This window comes from Spermophilus citellus (assembly GCF_964194105.1).
Source record: "Spermophilus citellus genome assembly, chromosome: 5".
Classification (NCBI taxonomy): Eukaryota; Metazoa; Chordata; class Mammalia; order Rodentia; family Sciuridae; genus Spermophilus; species Spermophilus citellus.
This window is the reverse complement of record NC_138186.1, coordinates 141731307-141752840: the sequence shown is the minus strand read 5'-3', so window position 1 is coordinate 141752840 and position 21534 is coordinate 141731307. Positions and strand designations below refer to the sequence as shown.

At 38.4% G+C, this 21534-nt stretch overlaps 2 protein-coding genes across 2 annotated transcripts in view; one reads left to right on the top strand and one right to left on the bottom strand.

The window, feature by feature from the left end:
* The window catches only part of LOC308649512 (uncharacterized protein), a gene marked incomplete at its 5' end in the record, with an annotated part of 523997 nt that overhangs the window by 110563 nt on the left and 391900 nt on the right, over positions 1-21534 (top strand). The gene's annotated exons all lie outside the window — the stretch shown is intronic.
* On the bottom strand, positions 684-18505 carry LOC308649509 (thyroid receptor-interacting protein 11-like). The gene is made up of 4 exons (XM_081295043.1): positions 17824-18505; positions 15865-17742; positions 15324-15429; positions 684-1169 (listed from the first exon to the last, which is right to left on the bottom strand). Exons 1-4 carry the CDS (start codon positions 18466-18468, stop codon positions 718-720), a joined length of 3081 nt encoding a protein of 1026 aa, XP_081151169.1. The 5' UTR covers positions 18469-18505; the 3' UTR covers positions 684-717.

The following is a 21534-nucleotide window of genomic DNA, read 5'->3' as shown; positions in this document are numbered from 1 at the left end:
AAGCATCTTAGAATTTATCCACTAAGCTTCATGTTTAGGTCCTCCCCATTGGAATTTTCGCGTGGTAGTTGTACAATGTTATCTTGGATAAACTAAATATTCTCAACTTTTTGCAACATTATGTTTGGTTTTCATGTACTCTAAATCTGAGACATCCTTCTTATGGGTTGGATTTTTCTTGTTTCCTGTAATTACATGTATCGTTTTTACCTTAATGCCATTAAATTTAAGAAATATTATTATTGTTTTAAGGTTGGAACTAGTGGTTCAAGAAGGCTGCTCTGTACAGTTGCTCCCAAAAGTACATCAGAATTGATAACTGGTGATGATTATCTGCTGCATTGGAACAAAATTCTAGAAACAAAAAGTGCTACAAAAAACAAAACAAATTTTTTAAAAAGTACTATAGCAAAAAATCACAACAACAACTGAAAAAATAAAATAAAATACCTAGTAGCTATACACTTACATATACCAGCTTTTTTGCTTTCTCTCTTTGTCTACAAACACATGAGTACTTTTTCAAAAGGCCATGCTGTAAAAACGTAAAAAAGGGTTATGGCTTCTTTCAAATGCTAAATATTTAGAAGATCCTGGAGTACAACTCTGGCACTATTGTCCAGGGACACTGGCAGTGGTGTAAAGGTGGGCATGAAATCTGCAGTGGGTTTAACAAGAGGATGCCCAGGTCCACCAAGTCCAACTCCAGCTAGGTTACTAAGAGGCACAGCTGCAGAACGTGGAACCAAAACAACTCATCCACTTACTGACACCACCGTGATCTTTATTCAACAGCTGCTCCATTTCGTCCTGTGGAATGTCCAGGATGCTCCCCGTCAACTGCAATACTTCACGACGTTTGTCCTTTGGTGTCTGGAAATGACCAATAAAAAGGTTTCGCATGAGGACTTTGTCCACTTTTCCTTCTGCGCTGTTGACCAAAGTCGACAATTTCTGTTGTGCATGGTCCAACATTTCTTTTCGGAGCTCGTTTTGTTTTTTCAGTTCTTCCATCTGTTCTTCCTTGAGATCTAAGTCTTCTCTCAGTCTGGAAGCAGAATCCAACAGAGCATTTGCTTCATCCAAACGTTCCTGCAGTGATGATACTTCTCCTTCCAGCTTTTCGGCCTTGTTCTTCCATTCAGCTATTGACTGTTTTTCTTTGTCTTCTGCAGCCAAAATTTGCTGGGTGTAAGACTCTTCTGATTCCAAGAGATGGCTGCGTAGCCTTTCTAGCTCCCGGTTTAGGCGTAATTCTTGGTCCCGTAAGTGTTGAACCTCTTTTTCTCTTAGGATTTTTACTTTGGTCTCTTGAAAAATATCAGAATTCAATGTCTGAGCATCTCCTTTCTCTCCAGGCAACTGGGCTTTTAGTTCTTCAATAGTCTTCTGCAAGTTCTTAATTTCCTCCTCTTTTTCTAAAATTAACTGGCTATGCGCAGCATTCATCTGCTCATATTTGTACTTAAATTCATCCATTTCCTCCTTCTGCTCCTGTAAAGACTGAAGTAGTTGCATTTTACGCTGGTTCTGGTTTTCAATGATATTCAGATGGTCTTGAATTTCATCTTCCAGATGATTTTTGACTATATTCAGTTGAGATACCTCCAATTCTAGTTCTGTGACAGCATCAAGAGCTGTCGGCTCAGCCACTGGTACAGCTTGATTGTGCTGTTCCCCAAGTATTTCCAATTCTACTCGCAGATAGTTGTTTTCTGCTCTCATGTAGGTAAGACTTCTGTCCTTTCTTTCCATGGATTGCCTTAAAGTTTCATTTTCTCCTAAAGCCTGAGAACACTTATCTAAATCCTTTTGTAGTTGTGAACTTTTTTCTTCGAGTTTTTCAATAAAAACTTCTTTCTCATTTATGACTTGTATCAATCGCTCCTGTTCGTCTACATAAGATGCCAAAATTTCATCAGTTTCTTTTTCATCAGCAGTCATTTGCTCAATATTCTTTTTGAGTCCTGCTATTTCAAAGTCCTTCTCTTGGCTGAGTTGAACTGCACATTCGTGTTTCAGCTTTAAGGCAGAGGTATCCAAATTATGTGCATTGGAGAGTTCCTGAATAGTCTGCCTGTGATTATTTGCTTCTTCCAACAGTCTTTTTTCTGCCTGGTGCAGTTTGGCTTCAATCTCTTCTTTGTCTCTTTTGAGAGTCTCCGTGATAGTGTCTTTTTCTTGAGAGATTTGATTGTAAGCAGCAATAGATTCTTCCAACTTACGCCTTACATCGTCACGTGCTAAAATCAACATTTCATTTTCCGTTTTGAGTTCAACAGCAACTTTCTTTAAATTTTCATTGAGCTGTTCCTCTTCAGAAAGATTTTGCCTTAAGTTGCTAACTTCAGCTTCTCGTTCTTTAAGCATGTCATCCTTACAATGACTGTTAGAGTCTTCATTCAGAGAAGTGCGATACTTGCTCTTAAATCCAGACAGCTCATCTTCAAGTTGTCTAATGTGATCCTTAAGCCCAAGGTTTTCCTGCTGGATGTTTAAACTATTTTTTTGTGACTGATTTAGCTGATCTACTAAATCTTCTACTTTACCTTCAAGCTTCTGCTTAGTTAAATGCAAATCACTGAGGCTCTGTGCGTTCTCAGTTAACTTCTCCTTCTGCACATGCAACTCTTGGGATATGTTCATTTGATCATCCTCAAGTTGATGAACTCTCTTTTTTTCATCATCTAGATCTTGTTCCAACTTCTTGATGACAAGGTCTCCTTCATTTTGTTGTTTTGATAGCTCCTCTTGTATCAAAATCATGTGCTTTGTAGCTTCCTGATTCTGATGATCCAGTTCTTCTAACTCAGCTATCAGCATTTTCTTTTCATTGATAGTCTGATTCAGTTCTTCCTCCTTTGCCTTCAAGTGAAGTTTTAAGTCTAGTAATTGTACATTCAAATTCATGTCTGTTGAAGCTCTGTTTTTCATGACTTGGTAGTCACAGCTCAATTTTGACAGTGACATCTGAAGTTCCTCTTTTTCTTGACTCAATGATGCCTTCTCTTTTTCTAAAGCTTCAGCATGCATTTTAAGTTTCAGATGGTCTTCAGCAAGACGGTTATCCTGGTTTAAACCATTTAGTCTCACGATTTCCTTCTCCGCATCAGCCAGGGCTTGTTGAAGCCTGAACACTTCTTCCACTGCTGAGCTCTGAGGAAGGATTTTTCCCTTTTCTGCCACAGTAGAACTCTGCTCCCAAACTGAAATTTCATGCTGATGATCATATATGTCTGGGCTTTGGTTTGGTTGAAGAGTCTTGATAGTATTTTGTACTTTGCAGATTTCACTTGAGTCAGAATGGTGTGTTCCCTGAGCCTCAGCAATCTGCCTCGAGTGGCCAACTTCAGATTCATGTTTTGCAGCTTCAGTTGATAATCTGTTTGTTTCTTGTCGTGATGAGATTATGTCACTAGAGTCCATGTCGTCATCACGAAAGGCTGAAAAATGACTACTGATCAGGGAACCGAACGGAGCCGGTGCAGTTGTTGTTGGCACACCACAAGCTCCCGAGTGTACTGATTGAGCGGCTGCCTGTAGTTGGAACATTTGATCTTGCAGTACAATCTGTCCTGCTTTAAGATGGCTGATCTCTACCTCTTTCTGTTGCAGTTGATTTTGGTAACTTACAGACTGATGGTTTATTTGTAGCTCTGATGCTTCATGCTTTTCTTCCAGGTCAGTACAATACTCTTTCAGTCTTTCATTCTCACATCTTAGTGTGGAATCAGTAGTTTCCATTTCCTTTCTCCAACAATGATGTAAAGCTGCTTCTGGGTCTCCTAAGTCACCCAGAAGCATTTCCCTGGCGAAGCTGGAGCTATGGCCGGTGAGGAAAGCCAAGCTGCTCCCCACCTGACCCAAGAAGTGGCCCAAGCCTGAGCCCAGGCCTCCAAACCAGGACCACATCGTGGCCACTTCAGTGATCCATCGGACCAGCTCTGAAAAGCGCGTCCATCACCATCCACTTCTGTGCCCCGAACGTCCTCGGGCGTTGCCGGGGTCAATTATGACCCAAGCGCTCAGAATTCCTCAGAGCGCGGGGTTCCTGGGGCTCCACCAACACTAATCATCCCTTCCTGCCTGTAAACTCAGAAGCCTGTCCTGCGCTTTGACCAGGGGCTGGCATCCAGTAGCACACACTCACCCCCTGCAGGGCCTCTGCTTCTTCCCTGCACTTGCCTGTCAGCTATTGGCTCACAGGATTGGGCAGGGTTGGCTGGGAGGAGCTAGAGATCCAGGAAAGTGTTCTAGTTTGAGTCCCAAGGCAGTGTGCTGTGGAGCCAGGAAGAATCAATGTTGTAGATGAAATCCAAAGGTAGTTCACTGGACAGTTCCCTCTTGTCTGGGAGAGGTGGGCTTTTTGTCCCATTCAGTTGCACTCGGTTGACGAGGTGAGGTCTCTCTCCATTACAGAATGGAATCTATTTAACTAAAAGTCCCCGATTCAAAAGTAAATCTCACCCCATAACACCAGCACAGACACACCCAGAATAAAAGTTGGCCAAGTGTCTGGGCATCGTAGCCCGGACGAGTTAACATGTAAAATTAACCATCACAAAGTCTTAATCATTCTCAGAATTCAAATTATAATATGGATTAAATGTCACTAAAGAACCATCTTTACCCTTTCCAAAAATAAATTTTTGCTGTTAATCTATAAATTTTCGAGTTCATTTTAATATTATTTGGTCCTTGTTAATTCTGATTGAGTTTATTGAAGTGCTCAAAAATTCCACTTAAATTTCACTTAAGAAAATTTGTTTTAGAGCCAACAGGTTGATGTTCACTTAACCTATTGTTGTTTATCAATGCCAAATATCATCCAGGTTTAAACAGTACAGAGTGAAATAAAAAGTCGAGAAATTTTCTACGATGGAGTAACAATCCTAAATTTAATTCCCACACCTCTAAGGATCAGAAGGAGTTAAGATAAGGCCCTGGTTTCCAAGGTGTTTAAATTCCAACAAGTTAATGAGGAGGCAGTTTTGTAGAGTTGGGGACAAAGCAAAGAGATGAAGCACATGGGCTGTAACAGACATACCAGTTGGGACCAAAGCAATTTTGGAGCTAAACTGACGGAATGCATTTAGAAAACCTCTCTCCCGAGCATGAGTTGAACAGTAAATGAGAACATAGTGTGTAGTTCTCACCTGATGGCTGGTGCAGAGAAAGTGGCCAACAAATAGAGCCTGCTGCCACTTTGTTCATATTTGCTTTTTGTTTTGTTTAGGATCATTTTCCTCATTACCCTTTAGAAGGGGTTTGGGTTTGCTCCCATTACTCTCTTCCCAGAGCCCATATTCAGGAGACTCTTTTCCTTGAGCTGTTCTTTCTATATGTCTGTTCAGGGAACAAAACCTCAAGGTGGCAGAAATAAAATTCAAAAAAAGGCAGAATTTTTGGAAAATTAATGGTTAAGTAGATTCTAAGGATTATATTAATCACCTCATAATGTCTCTTGCCTTCAAGATAGAGCAAGTAGACATAATTACTCAGATTGGTATCAGAAACTAGTGACTGCATTTGTGTGCTGTGCCAGAAAAGGAAATCTTCTTGGTCCTTCTTATTCATCTCCAAATCTGAGAGAGAAATCAGGCCTGTGTTAGTCAATCTCTCCTCATAAAAGACTAATATAAAAATTTAAGCCCCTTTTAGCATCTGCTGAAGTGCGAATCCACGCTGTACCCCAGCTGTGTCTACTGTTGAAGAAGGCATCAACAATACCAAGTGTCCTTTTCTCCCTTTAGACCATTCCTCCTGTGTGTGTGTGTGTGTGTGTGTGTGTGTGTGTGTGTGTGTTAGAAGACTTTTTCATCACTTTGACAACATACCTGAGAAAATTAAATGAGTAAATATTTATTTTGGTTCAATTTCAGGCTCCATTGCTGTGGCCTGAAGTGAGGCAGATTACCATGGCAGAGAGCCTGGCTTCAAAACAGAGCTGCTCAACTCATGGAGATCAGGGGATCAACTCATGGAGATCACGGAGATCAGGTGAGGGGAAGAGAGGACTGAGGAATATGATGTACCCTTCCAGGGAATCAACTCCAATGACCTACCCTCCAACTAGGCCCTACCGCCCACAGTTTTTACCAACTCCCAATAGTCCTGTCCAATCGTGAACCCATCAGTGGATTGATCCACAGATGAGGTTAGAGCCCAGGATTCAATTCACCTTTCTGTAGAGTCCGTTCTGAATGCTGTTACATTGGGGTCCAAGCTTTCAACACATGACCTTTGGGCAACATTCCAGATCCAAATTATAGCAGGGTGCCTCCTTCTCTTTAGGTGTTCTGTGTTTGTTTATTGTTTTAAATCACAAATAATGATCCTTTTTCAGTGTAAGACCTATCACATTTGGCTTGAATCTGGTTCCAGTGGTTGTTGCTCCTACTGCTGAAAGGCATTTCTGATCACTCAGATTCAGTCTTCTAGCATGGTTCACTCTGACCACAGCTGTTTGTCATTTTATATTTCAATCTGAGAGAGGTACCTACCTACTGTATTCAAAACTGACCATCCAAATAAAAGCATTTCTCTTCTTGTAAATATGTTTGGAATATTCCTGGAAACTATGGGGGATATGGAGGGCAAACCCTGGCTCATTCGCGAACACATGTGACAAAAAGCATCCAATAATCATAAGTATATCCTTATACATGTATTCAGTGCCCCCAAAGTACAAGGTATTGTGGTAGATATTGTGAACAACATAAAGCTGTGTTATATACATTTCCTGCTATGAAGTGCAATTGAATACAGTCAATCAATGGGGAAGATGTTACATAGAGTGATCCTTGAATTATAATGCAAGGTCAGCCATTGATGACTGTGGTGGTGAGGATCGCATATGGGGGAAAAGACTAAGTAAGAAAGAATAAGCCAGAAGTAGAGAGCCCTTAATAATGTGGCTTTGTTAAAACACAGTTGAAGATTAAAATAATGAAAGCTTTTTGAGTCTATAAACATAGGGTGATAAATTCTATGCAAGATATTAAGTTTGTACTTTTTTTTAATACCTCATAATTCATTCAAACATTTTCTTATAGATTTCAGTAGAATTTTTAAATCTCTTTAATATGGGCCTTGTCTCTTCTTGTTTCTTTTTTTAAATTTCTATTGGTTGCTCAAAACATTACAATGATCTTGACATATCATATTTCATACATTTGATTCAAGTGGGGTATGAATTCTTATTTTTACCACGTGTACAGTTTGCAGGATCACATTGGTTATACATCCGAGTTTATACATACTGCCATACTAGTGTCTGTTATATTCTGCTGCCTTTCCTATTCCCTCCCTATCTCCCCTTCTGTCTCCTCCCCTCCCCTCCCATAATCTCTCTCTACCCCATCTACTGTAATTCATTTCTCTCCTTTTTTCCCCTTTCCCCTCACATCCTCTTATATGTAATTTTGTATAACAATGAGGGTATCCTTCCATTTCCATGAAATTCCCCTTCTCTCTCCCATTCCCTCCCACCTCTTGTCCCTTCTAAATGGTAATCTTCTTTTCATGCTCTTCCAGCCTGCTCTGTTTTGAGTCCCCCCTCCTTATATGAAAGAAGACATTCAGCATTTCTTTTCTAGGGATTGGCTAACTTCACTTAGCATAATCTGCTCTCATGCCATCCATTTCCCTGCAAATGCCATGATTTTGTCATTTTTTAGTGCTGAGTAATATTCCATTGTGTACAAATGCCACATTTTTTTATCCATTCATCTATTGACTGGCGTCTAGGTTGGTTCCACGTTCTAGCTATTGTGAATTGTGCTGCTATGAACATTGATGTAGCTGTATCCCTATAGTGTGCTCTTTTTAGGTCTCTGGGAATAGTCCGAGAAGGGGAATAGCTGGGTCGGATGGTGGTTCCATTCCCAGCTTTCCAAGGAATCTCCATAATGCTTTCCAAATTGGCTGCACCGATTTGCAGTCCCACCGGCAGTGTACAAGTGTACCTTTTCCCCCACATCCTTGCCAGCACGTGTTGTTGTTTGACTTCCTAATGGCTGCCATTCTTACTGGACTGATATGGTATCTTAGAGTGGTTTTAATTTGCATTTCTCTGATTGCTAGAGATGGTGAGCATTTTTTCCGTGTATTTTTTGATTAATTATATATCCTTCTCTGAGAAGTGTCTGTTCAGGTCCTTGGCCCATTTGTTGATTGGGTTATTTGTTTTCTTAATGTTCAGTTTTTGAGTTCTTTGTATACTCTGGATATTAGGGCTCGGCACATTTGTATTTTTAAGAATTGGCATAATCAATGAAATGTTCCGCACACATTTGTAGGAAGATGAACATAACACTCCAGTGACAATACAATAGTAGAAGGATTGATTTGGACTGAAGTTGTTCAGTGAATGATATATTACCCATAAATTTGAATTCTCATTATCATAAAGAAGCAAGGTGAAAATAAGAATTTAAGAGAGTGTTGGGGATATGGCTCAAGTAGCAGCTCGTTCACCTAGCATGCGTGAGGCGTGGGGTTCGATCCTCAGCACTACATAAAAAAATAAATAAAATAAAGATGTTGTGTCCACTAAAGGCTAAATAATAAATATTTTTTAAAACGAATTTAAGATAGTCCATAAATGTTATATACGAACTGTGAAAGTAGATGCTGTCGCATCTAGTGACTTTTATTAGTAGGACAAAGAATTAAATGTAGTTCTGCTGTGTACAAAATGATCACAATAAATCACCAATGTCATTTTTTGAAATGGGAAAATGTTTTTTTATTGGTTATTCAAAACATTACCAAGCTCTTGACATATCATCTTTCATACATTTGATTCAAGTGGGTTATAAACTCCCATTTTTACCCCAAATACAGATTGCAGAATCACATCGGTTACACATCCACGTTTCTACATGATGCCATATTAGTGACTGTTGTATTCTGGTACCTTTCCTATCGCCTACTATCTCCTCTCCCTCCCCTCCCATCTTCTCTCTCTACCCCATCTGCTGTAATTCAATTCTCTCCCTTGTTTTTTTTTTCCCCCTTTTCCCTCACATCCTCTTATATTTAATTTTGTGTAACAATGAGGGTCTCCTTCCATTTCCATGCGATTTCCCTTCTCTCTCCCTTTCCCTCCCACCACTTGTCTCTCTTTAATGTTAATCTTTTCCTCATGCTCTTCCTCCCTGCTCTGTTCTTAGTTGCTCTCCTTATATCAAAGAAGACATTTAGCATTTGTTTTTTAGGGATTGGCTAGATTCACTTAGCATAATCTGCTCTAATGCCATCCATTTCCCTGCAAATTCCATGATTTTGTCATTTCTTAGTGCTGCGTAATACTCCATTGTGTGTAAATGCCACATTTTTTTTTTTTATCCATTCATCTACTAAAGGGCATCTAGGTGGGTTCCACAGTCTAGCTATTGTGAATTGTGCTGCTGTGCACACTGATGTGGCAGTATCCCTATAGTACGCTCTTTTAAGGTCTTCAGGGAATATTCCGAGAAGGGCTATAGCTGGGTCAAATGGTGGTTCCATTCCCAGCTTTCCCAGGAATCTCCATATTGCTTTCCAAATTGACCGCACCAATTTGCAGTCCCACCAGCAATGTACAAGTGTACCCTTTTCCCCACATCCTCGCCAGTTCTTATTGTTGTTTGACTTCATAATGGATGCCAATCTTACTGGAGTGAGGTGATATCTCAGGGTGGTTTTGATTTGCATTTCTCTGACTGCTAGAGATGGTGAGCATTTATTCATGTACTTGTTGATTGATTGTATGTCCTCCTCTGAGAAGTGTCTGTTCAGGTCCTTGGCCCATTTGTTGATTGGGTTATTTGTTATCTTATGGTTTAATTTTTTGAGTTCTTTGTATACTCTGGATATTAGGGCTCTATCTGAAGTGTGAGGAGTAAAAATTTGTTCCCAGGATGTAGGCTCCCTATTTACCTCTCTTATTGTTTCTCTTGCTGAGGGGAAAAAAAAAAAGAAGAAAAAAACTTTTTAGTTTAAGTCAGTCCCATTTGTTGATTCTTGTTATTAACTCTTGTGCTATGGATGTCCTATTAAGGAATTTGGAGCCCGGCACCACAATATGTGGATCGGAGCCAACTTTTTCTTCTATGAGATGCAGAGTCTCTGATTTGATATCAAGCTCTTTGATCCATTTTGTGTTAACTTTTGTGCATGGCGAGAGAAAGGGATTCAGTTTCATTTTGTTGTATATGGATTTCCAGTTTTCCCAGCACCATTTGTTGAAGACGCTATCCTTCCTCCATTGCATGCTTTTAGCCCCTTTATCAAATATAAGAAAGTTGTAATTTTGTGGATTGGTCTCTGTGTCCTCTATTCTGTACCATTGGTTCACCCGCCTGTTTTGGTACCAGTACCATGCTGTTTTGGTTACTCTTGCTCTGTAGTACAGTTTGAAATCTGGTATCGCTATACCGCCAGATTCACACTTCCTGCTTAGAATTGCTTTTGCTAATATTTCTCAGACACCTGTAGTTTCTAAAACCACTAAGAGGATTTTTATCAAAATTAATTTTATTAATTTTTTTATTATATTATATAGTTAATATTAAATGATTTAATCTATATTAAATGTTATTTAAATTGACTTTGTTAAATTGTATTAATTTAAATGAAATTTAATGAACTTTTAAATATAAATCAATCTAAAATTTAATCAAAATTAATTTAAAAAATCAATTAAGAAAATAAATTTAAATCAAACAATAGTATTAATAAAATAAATTTAAACAATATTAATTAATAAAATAAATTTAAATTAGATCAATTTATTAAATGATAATATAATTTATATTTAAAAATTTATTAAATTTTATTTGAATTAATTTTAATAAAAATATTCTGAATGGTTTTAGAAACTACAGGTGTTAGAGAAGTATGTGCTATGCAATCTGCTTTTGCTCTTCTCTGATTTCACCTACTTAAGCTAGAAACTTTTGATTGTCTTTTACCTTAATTTACGAAAAGGTTGAAACTACTCCTTTTTTAAAGCCTTTCATCTTTCAAAAACTGATGTTAGCTTCTTTCTCTCCCCCAATTTTTTTGATCAAATGTTTTAAAAAATGTGTTGACAGGCATTATTGTAGAGCCCCCAAAGTATGTAGATAAACAGTCCAGATATTTAATGAAATATTCTTACTAAGTAACTTTTCCATTGGCAATGGATCATGTGATTCCACTTTGGGGTTGACTCATAAAAATACTCTTACTTCTGGACATATTTAACATCTGGAAAACTGAATTAATGTGAGGTGACTTTTCTATAGAAATGGAAATAAGTAAAATGGATAGGGGTCATAGTATTTGGATTAAAAGTATCTTAGAATTTATCCACTAAGCTTCATGATAAGGCCCTCTGCACTGGAATTTTCTTTTAGTACTTGTACCAGGTTATTTGGGATAAACTAAATATTCTCAACATTTTGCAACATCATATTTGGTTTTCTTCTTCTCTAAATCTGAGATCTCCTTCAGGTGGTTTGGATTTTTCATCTTTCCTGTTATTTAAATGTATCATTTTTATCTTAATGCCATTAAATTTAACAAATATAATCATTTAAAAAAAAGAGTTTAGAGCTAATGGTTCACTAATGCTGCTCTGTACAGTTGCTTACAAAAGTACATCAGAATTGAAGACTGGTGATGATTACCTGCTACACTGGAGCAAAATTTTATAAAGAAAAAGTGCTACAGCAAACAAAACAAAATTTTTAGAAAGAGCTATAGCAAAAAATAAAAAAAAAAAAACAGAAAAAAAACTACAACAAGAAGCAAAAAAAAAAAAAAAACCTAGTATCTATATACATATATATATATCAGCTTTTTTTCTTTCTCTTTTTGTCTACAAATACAGAGTTCTTTTGCAAAAGGCCATGCTGTAAAACATCAAAAAGGGTTATGGCTTCTTTAAAGTGCTAAATATTTAGAAGATCCTAGAGTACAAGTCTGGCACTGTTGTCCGGGGACACTGGCAGTGGTGTGAAGGTGGGCTTGAAATCTGCGATGGGTTTAAAAAGAGGATGCCCAGGTCATATTATTTTATTTATTTATTTGTTTGTGTGTGTGTGTGTGTGTGTGTGTGTGTGTGTGTGTGTGTTATTCAGATTTGTGAGTTCTTTCTATGCCCTAGAGATTAGTGCTCTATCTGATGTGTGATGGGGCAAAAATTTTCTCCCAAGATGTAGGATCTCTATTCACCTCCCAGATTGTTTGTTTTGTGGAGAAGAAACTTTTTTAGTTTGAATCTATCTCATTTATTGATACTTGATTTTAATTCTTGTGCTCTAGGAGTCTTATTAAGGAATTTTGGGACTAATCCCATATGATTGGAATTAGGGCCTACTTTTTCTTCTGTTACATGCAAGCTCTCTGGTTTTATTCCTAGGTCCTTGATTCATTTGAGTGGAGTTTTGTGCATGGTGAGAGCTAGGGGTTTAATTGCACCTCACTCCAGTTAGAATGTCAGCGATTTTTGAAAATGGCAGCTATGATGAAGACAACAACGATAAGTGTTGGTGAGGATTTCAGGAAAAATGTACACTCCTACACTGTCGGTGGGACTGTAGATTGGTGGAGCCAATATGGAGAGCAGTTTGGAGATTCCTTGGAAATTTGGGAATAGAACCACCATTTGACCTAGCTATCCCTCTTTTTGATCTATACCCAAAGGACTTAAAAACTGCATACTACAGGGACACAGCCACATCAATGTTTATAGCAGCAAAATTCACATTAGCTAAATTGTGGAAACAACTTAGTAGATGAATGCATAAAAAAATGTGGCATTTATACACAATTAATATTACTCAGATACTTACCCTCTCGCTCAGTCCAGGAGACGCTAGTGCCCTTCACTACCTCTGTCAGAGCCTGGTTCCGACAGCTGGTGCCTCGGAGAGGACAGGCTGATCCTGCCTGCCTCCCATGTACCCTTTGTCACAGGGAGCGACATTAATGTGAGACCAAATAAAATCCAGTCATAGACATTAATAGAATATCTCAAAAAAGTATTTAATAAAAAGGCTAGCAAATACAGGGTCTTTAATGAAACTTTAATAAAATTTATGAGACGAGGAAACTGAAAGCACAATATTTTCTTAGGAACTTTTCTGTTTGGTGTTATTCTTTACAATATAGAAGCTTTTCCTAAGAATGCAGGGAGTATGAAATTTCTAAGGCTATCTTGCTGTTTTCTCCATTAAACCCCTTGTCTTAAAAAGAATCTTGAATCTATATTAATCTTTGTAATTTTCTGAGTACCCGTATAACATATTTTTCTCAAGAATGCAGTGAGGTCGCTGTTTCCAAGAGCTCTTCAATTCTGAAATATAAGAAGTGTGTTTCCAGGCATTGAAACCCAAAGGCTCACCTAGACACAATGGAGTGAGCCGAATATATAAAAATCTCTCATGACAAATCTGAACTCTGCTTTTCCCAACCATGTGAAGTCTACTGGAATAAGATTCCAAGTAATTTGGCAGGTCGAAGCAAAATATATACTTTGATATTCTTCTCAGGAGTAACAACTGATGGCATCTTAATTTTGGTAAAATAATGTAAATGTTAAGGTGAAATTTAGAAATAAGAAAGGAAAAGCTGATATGTGTGTAGCTACTAGGTGTTTTTCTTCCTTTTTTTATTTTTGTAAAGTAAAACAAAAGATAAACCAAAAGGTTCTAGCTTAAGTTAGGTAAAATCAAAGAGGAGAAAAAAGAAGATAATATAGCTAATACTTCACTGCCACCTGTAATTTCCAAAACAACTAAGAGCATTATTATTAAAATTAAAATTAAATAATTCAACCTATATTATGTTAAATTTACTTTATTAAATTGTATTAATTTAAATAAAATTTAATGAGTTTTCAAATATAAATCATACTATAATTTAATATAAGTTAATAAACAATATCAATTAATAAAATAAATTTAAATCAAACCATAGTATTAATAAAAGAAATTTAAATAATACTACTAATAAAATTGATTTAAATTAGGTTAATTTATATTAAATGATATAATTTATATTTAAAAATATATTAAATTTTGTTTAAATTAATTTTAACAAAAATGTTCTGAATGGTTTTAGAAACTACAGGTGTCAGAGAAGTATGTGCTATGCAATCTGCTTTTTCTCTTCTCTGATTTCACCTACTTAAGCTGGAAACTTTTGATTCATCTTTTACCTTAATTTATCAAAAGGTTATAACTACTCCTATTTTAAAGCTTTTCATCTTTCAAAAACTGTTGTTAGCTTATTTCTCTCCCCAACTTGTTTTGATCAAATGTTTTATAAAATGTGTTTATGAGAATTATTGTAGAGCCCCCAATAGTATGTAGATAAGCAGTCCAGATATTTAATGATACATTCTTACTAATTAACTTTTCCATTGGCAATGGATCCTGTGGTCCCACTTCGGGGTTGACTCATAAAAATACTCTTCCTTCTGGACATATTTATCATCTGGAAAACTGAATTAATGTGAAGTGACTTTCGTATAGAAATGGAAATAAGCAAAATGGATAGGGGTCATAGAATTTGGATTCAAAGCATCTTAGAATTTATCCACTAAGCTTCATGTTTAGGTCCTCCCCATTGGAATTTTCGCGTGGTAGTTGTACAATGTTATCTTGGATAAACTAAATATTCTCAACTTTTTGCAACATTATGTTTGGTTTTCATGTACTCTAAATCTGAGACATCCTTCTTATGGGTTGGATTTTTCTTGTTTCCTGTAATTACATGTATCGTTTTTACCTTAATGCCATTAAATTTAAGAAATATTATTATTGTTTTAAGGTTGGAACTAGTGGTTCAAGAAGGCTGCTCTGTACAGTTGCTCCCAAAAGTACATCAGAATTGATAACTGGTGATGATTATCTGCTGCATTGGAACAAAATTCTAGAAACAAAAAGTGCTACAAAAAACAAAACAAATTTTTTAAAAAGTACTATAGCAAAAAATCACAACAACAACAACTGAAAAAATAAAATAAAATACCTAGTAGCTATACACTTACATATACCAGCTTTTTTGCTTTCTCTCTTTGTCTACAAACACATGAGTACTTTTTCAAAAGGCCATGCTGTAAAAACGTAAAAAAGGGTTATGGCTTCTTTCAAATGCTAAATATTTAGAAGATCCTGGAGTACAACTCTGGCACTATTGTCCAGGGACACTGGCAGTGGTGTAAAGGTGGGCATGAAATCTGCAGTGGGTTTAACAAGAGGATGCCCAGGTCCACCAAGTCCAACTCCAGCTAGGTTACTAAGAGGCACAGCTGCAGAACGTGGAACCAAAACAACTCATCCACTTACTGACACCACCGTGATCTTTATTCAACAGCTGCTCCATTTCGTCCTGTGGAATGTCCAGGATGCTCCCCGTCAACTGCAATACTTCACGACGTTTGTCCTTTGGTGTCTGGAAATGACCAATAAAAAGGTTTCGCATGAGGACTTTGTCCACTTTTCCTTCTGCGCTGTTGACCAAAGTCGACAATTTCTGTTGTGCATGGTCCAACATTTCTTTTCGGAGCTCGTTTTGTTTTTTCAGTTCTTCCATCTGTTCTTCCTTGAGATCTAAGTCTTCTCTCAGTCTGGAAGCAGAATCCAACAGAGCATTTGCTTCATCCAAACGTTCCTGCAGTGATGATACTTCTCCTTCCAGCTTTTCGGCCTTGTTCTTCCATTCAGCTATTGACTGTTTTTCTTTGTCTTCTGCAGCCAAAATTTGCTGGGTGTAAGACTCTTCTGATTCCAAGAGATGGCTGCGTAGCCTTTCTAGCTCCCGGTTTAGGCGTAATTCTTGGTCCCGTAAGTGTTGAACCTCTTTTTCTCTTAGGATTTTTACTTTGGTCTCTTGAAAAATATCAGAATTCAATGTCTGAGCATCTCCTTTCTCTCCAGGCAACTGGGCTTTTAGTTCTTCAATAGTCTTCTGCAAGTTCTTAATTTCCTCCTCTTTTTCTAAAATTAACTGGCTATGCGCAGCATTCATCTGCTCATATTTGTACTTAAATTCATCCATTTCCTCCTTCTGCTCCTGTAAAGACTGAAGTAGTTGCATTTTACGCTGGTTCTGGTTTTCAATGATATTCAGATGGTCTTGAATTTCATCTTCCAGATGATTTTTGACTATATTCAGTTGAGATACCTCCAATTCTAGTTCTGTGACAGCATCAAGAGCTGTCGGCTCAGCCACTGGTACAGCTTGATTGTGCTGTTCCCCAAGTATTTCCAATTCTACTCGCAGATAGTTGTTTTCTGCTCTCATGTAGGTAAGACTTCTGTCCTTTCTTTCCATGGATTGCCTTAAAGTTTCATTTTCTCCTAAAGCCTGAGAACACTTATCTAAATCCTTTTGTAGTTGTGAACTTTTTTCTTCGAGTTTTTCAATAAAAACTTCTTTCTCATTTATGACTTGTATCAATCGCTCCTGTTCGTCTACATAAGATGCCAAAATTTCATCAGTTTCTTTTTCATCAGCAGTCATTTGCTCAATATTCTTTTTGAGTCCTGCTATTTCAAAGTCCTTCTCTTGGCTGAGTTGAACTGCACATTCGTGTTTCAGCTTTAAGGCAGAGGTATCCAAATTATGTGCATTGGAGAGTTCCTGAATAGTCTGCCTGTGATTATTTGCTTCTTCCAACAGTCTTTTTTCTGCCTGGTGCAGTTTGGCTTCAATCTCTTCTTTGTCTCTTTTGAGAGTCTCCGTGATAGTGTCTTTTTCTTGAGAGATTTGATTGTAAGCAGCAATAGATTCTTCCAACTTACGCCTTACATCGTCACGTGCTAAAATCAACATTTCATTTTCCGTTTTGAGTTCAACAGCAACTTTCTTTAAATTTTCATTGAGCTGTTCCTCTTCAGAAAGATTTTGCCTTAAGTTGCTAACTTCAGCTTCTCGTTCTTTAAGCATGTCATCCTTACAATGACTGTTAGAGTCTTCATTCAGAGAAGTGCGATACTTGCTCTTAAATCCAGACAGCTCATCTTCAAGTTGTCTAATGTGATCCTTAAGCCCAAGGTTTTCCTGCTGGATGTTTAAACTATTTTTTTGTGACTGATTTAGCTGATCTACTAAATCTTCTACTTTACCTTCAAGCTTCTGCTTAGTTAAATGCAAATCACTGAGGCTCTGTGCGTTCTCAGTTAACTTCTCCTTCTGCACATGCAACTCTTGGGATATGTTCATTTGATCATCCTCAAGTTGATGAACTCTCTTTTTTTCATCATCTAGATCTTGTTCCAACTTCTTGATGACAAGGTCTCCTTCATTTTGTTGTTTTGATAGCTCCTCTTGTATCAAAATCATGTGCTTTGTAGCTTCCTGATTCTGATGATCCAGTTCTTCTAACTCAGCTATCAGCATTTTCTTTTCATTGATAGTCTGATTCAGTTCTTCCTCCTTTGCCTTCAAGTGAAGTTTTAAGTCTAGTAATTGTACATTCAAATTCATGTCTGTTGAAGCTCTGTTTTTCATGACTTGGTAGTCACAGCTCAATTTTGACAGTGACATCTGAAGTTCCTCTTTTTCTTGACTCAATGATGCCTTCTCTTTTTCTAAAGCTTCAGCATGCATTTTAAGTTTCAGATGGTCTTCAGCAAGACGGTTATCCTGGTTTAAACCATTTAGTCTCACGATTTCCTTCTCCGCATCAGCCAGGGCTTGTTGAAGCCTGAACACTTCTTCCACTGCTGAGCTCTGAGGAAGGATTTTTCCCTTTTCTGCCACAGTAGAACTCTGCTCCCAAACTGAAATTTCATGCTGATGATCATATATGTCTGGGCTTTGGTTTGGTTGAAGAGTCTTGATAGTATTTTGTACTTTGCAGATTTCACTTGAGTCAGAATGGTGTGTTCCCTGAGCCTCAGCAATCTGCCTCGAGTGGCCAACTTCAGATTCATGTTTTGCAGCTTCAGTTGATAATCTGTTTGTTTCTTGTCGTGATGAGATTATGTCACTAGAGTCCATGTCGTCATCACGAAAGGCTGAAAAATGACTACTGATCAGGGAACCGAACGGAGCCGGTGCAGTTGTTGTTGGCACACCACAAGCTCCCGAGTGTACTGATTGAGCGGCTGCCTGTAGTTGGAACATTTGATCTTGCAGTACAATCTGTCCTGCTTTAAGATGGCTGATCTCTACCTCTTTCTGTTGCAGTTGATTTTGGTAACTTACAGACTGATGGTTTATTTGTAGCTCTGATGCTTCATGCTTTTCTTCCAGGTCAGTACAATACTCTTTCAGTCTTTCATTCTCACATCTTAGTGTGGAATCAGTAGTTTCCATTTCCTTTCTCCAACAATGATGTAAAGCTGCTTCTGGGTCTCCTAAGTCACCCAGAAGCATTTCCCTGGCGAAGCTGGAGCTATGGCCGGTGAGGAAAGCCAAGCTGCTCCCCACCTGACCCAAGAAGTGGCCCAAGCCTGAGCCCAGGCCTCCAAACCAGGACCACATCGTGGCCACTTCAGTGATCCATCGGACCAGCTCTGAAAAGCGCGTCCATCACCATCCACTTCTGTGCCCCGAACGTCCTCGGGCGTTGCCGGGGTCAATTATGACCCAAGCGCTCAGAATTCCTCAGAGCGCGGGGTTCCTGGGGCTCCACCAACACTAATCATCCCTTCCTGCCTGTAAACTCAGAAGCCTGTCCTGCGCTTTGACCAGGGGCTGGCATCCAGTAGCACACACTCACCCCCTGCAGGGCCTCTGCTTCTTCCCTGCACTTGCCTGTCAGCTATTGGCTCACAGGATTGGGCAGGGTTGGCTGGGAGGAGCTAGAGATCCAGGAAAGTGTTCTAGTTTGAGTCCCAAGGCAGTGTGCTGTGGAGCCAGGAAGAATCAATGTTGTAGATGAAATCCAAAGGTAGTTCACTGGACAGTTCCCTCTTGTCTGGGAGAGGTGGGCTTTTTGTCCCATTCAGTTGCACTCGGTTGACGAGGTGAGGTCTCTCTCCATTACAGAATGGAATCTATTTAACTAAAAGTCCCCGATTCAAAAGTAAATCTCACCCCATAACACCAGCACAGACACACCCAGAATAAAAGTTGGCCAAGTGTCTGGGCATCGTAGCCCGGACGAGTTAACATGTAAAATTAACCATCACAAAGTCTTAATCATTCTCAGAATTCAAATTATAATATGGATTAAATGTCACTAAAGAACCATCTTTACCCTTTCCAAAAATAAATTTTTGCTGTTAATCTATAAATTTTCGAGTTCATTTTAATATTATTTGGTCCTTGTTAATTCTGATTGAGTTTATTGAAGTGCTGAAAAATTCCACTTAAATTTCACTTAAGAAAATTTGTTTTAGAGCCAACAGGTTGATGTTCACTTAACCTATTGTTGTTTATCAATGCCAAATATCATCCAGGTTTAAACAGTACAGAGTGAAATAAAAAGTCGAGAAATTTTCTACGATGGAGTAACAATCCTAAATTTAATTCCCACACCTCTAAGGATCAGAAGGAGTTAAGATAAGGCCCTGGTTTCCAAGGTGTTTAAATTCCAACAAGTTAATGAGGAGGCAGTTTTGTAGAGTTGGGGACAAAGCAAAGAGATGAAGCACATGGGCTGTAACAGACATACCAGTTGGGACCAAAGCAATTTTGGAGCTAAACTGACGGAATGCATTTAGAAAACCTCTCTCCCAAGCATGAGTTGAACAGTAAATGAGAACATAGTGTGTAGTTCTCACCTGATGGCTGGTGCAGAGAAAGTGGCCAACAAATAGAGCCTGCTGCCACTTTGTTCATATTTGCTTTTTGTTTTGTTTAGGATCATTTTCCTCATTACCCTTTAGAAGGGGTTTGGGTTTGCTCCCATTACTCTCTTCCCAGAGCCCATATTCAGGAGACTCTTTTCCTTGAGCTGTTCTTTCTATATGTCTGTTCAGGGAACAAAACCTCAAGGTGGCAGAAATAAAATTCAAAAAAAGGCAGAATTTTTGGAAAATTAATGGTTAAGTAGATTCTAAGGATTATATTAATCACCTCATAATGTCTCTTGCCTTCAAGATAGAGCAAGTAGACATAATTACTCAGATTGGTATCAGAAACTAGTGACTGCATTTGTGTGCTGTGCCAGAAAAGGAAATCTTCTTGGTCCTTCTTATTCATCTCCAAATCTGAGAGAGAAATCAGGCCTGTGTTAGTCAATCTCTCCTCATAAAAGACTAATATAAAAATTTAAGCCCCTTTTAGCATCTGCTGAAGTGCGAATCCACGCTGTACCCCAGCTGTGTCTACTGTTGAAGAAGGCATCAACAATACCAAGTGTCCTTTTCTCCCTTTAGACCATTCCTCCTGTGTGTGTGTGTGTGTGTGTGTGTGTGTGTGTGTGTGTGTGTTAGAAGACTTTTTCATCACTTTGACAACATACCTGAGAAAATTAAATGAGTAAATATTTATTTTGGTTCAATTTCAGGCTCCATTGCTGTGGCCTGAAGTGAGGCAGATTACCATGGCAGAGAGCCTGGCTTCAAAACAGAGCTGCTCAACTCATGGAGATCAGGGGATCAACTCATGGAGATCACGGAGATCAGGTGAGGGGAAGAGAGGACTGAGGAATATGATGTACCCTTCCAGGGAATCAACTCCAATGACCTACCCTCCAACTAGGCCCTACCGCCCACAGTTTTTACCAACTCCCAATAGTCCTGTCCAATCGTGAACCCATCAGTGGATTGATCCACAGATGAGGTTAGAGCCCAGGATTCAATTCACCTTTCTGTAGAGTCCGTTCTGAATGCTGTTACATTGGGGTCCAAGCTTTCAACACATGACCTTTGGGCAACATTCCAGATCCAAATTATAGCAGGGTGCCTCCTTCTCTTTAGGTGTTCTGTGTTTGTTTATTGTTTTAAATCACAAATAATGATCCTTTTTCAGTGTAAGACCTATCACATTTGGCTTGAATCTGGTTCCAGTGGTTGTTGCTCCTACTGCTGAAAGGCATTTCTGATCACTCAGATTCAGTCTTCTAGCATGGTTCACTCTGACCACAGCTGTTTGTCATTTTATATTTCAATCTGAGAGAGATACCTACCTACTGTATTCAAAACTGACCATCCAAATAAAAGCATTTCTCTTCTTGTAAATATGTTTGGAATATTCCTGGAAACTATGGGGGATATGGAGGGCAAACCCTGGCTCATTCGCGAACACATGTGACAAAAAGCATCCAATAATCATAAGTATATCCTTATACATGTATTCAGTGCCCCCAAAGTACAAGGTATTGTGGTAGATATTGTGAACAACATAAAGCTGTGTTATATACATTTCCTGCTATGAAGTGCAATTGAATACAGTCAATCAATGGGGAAGATGTTACATAGAGTGATCCTTGAATTATAATGCAAGGTCAGCCATTGATGACTGTGGTGGTGAGGATCGCATATGGGGGAAAAGACTAAGTAAGAAAGAATAAGCCAGAAGTAGAGAGCCCTTAATAATGTGGCTTTGTTAAAACACAGTTGAAGATTAAAATAATGAAAGCTTTTTGAGTCTATAAACATA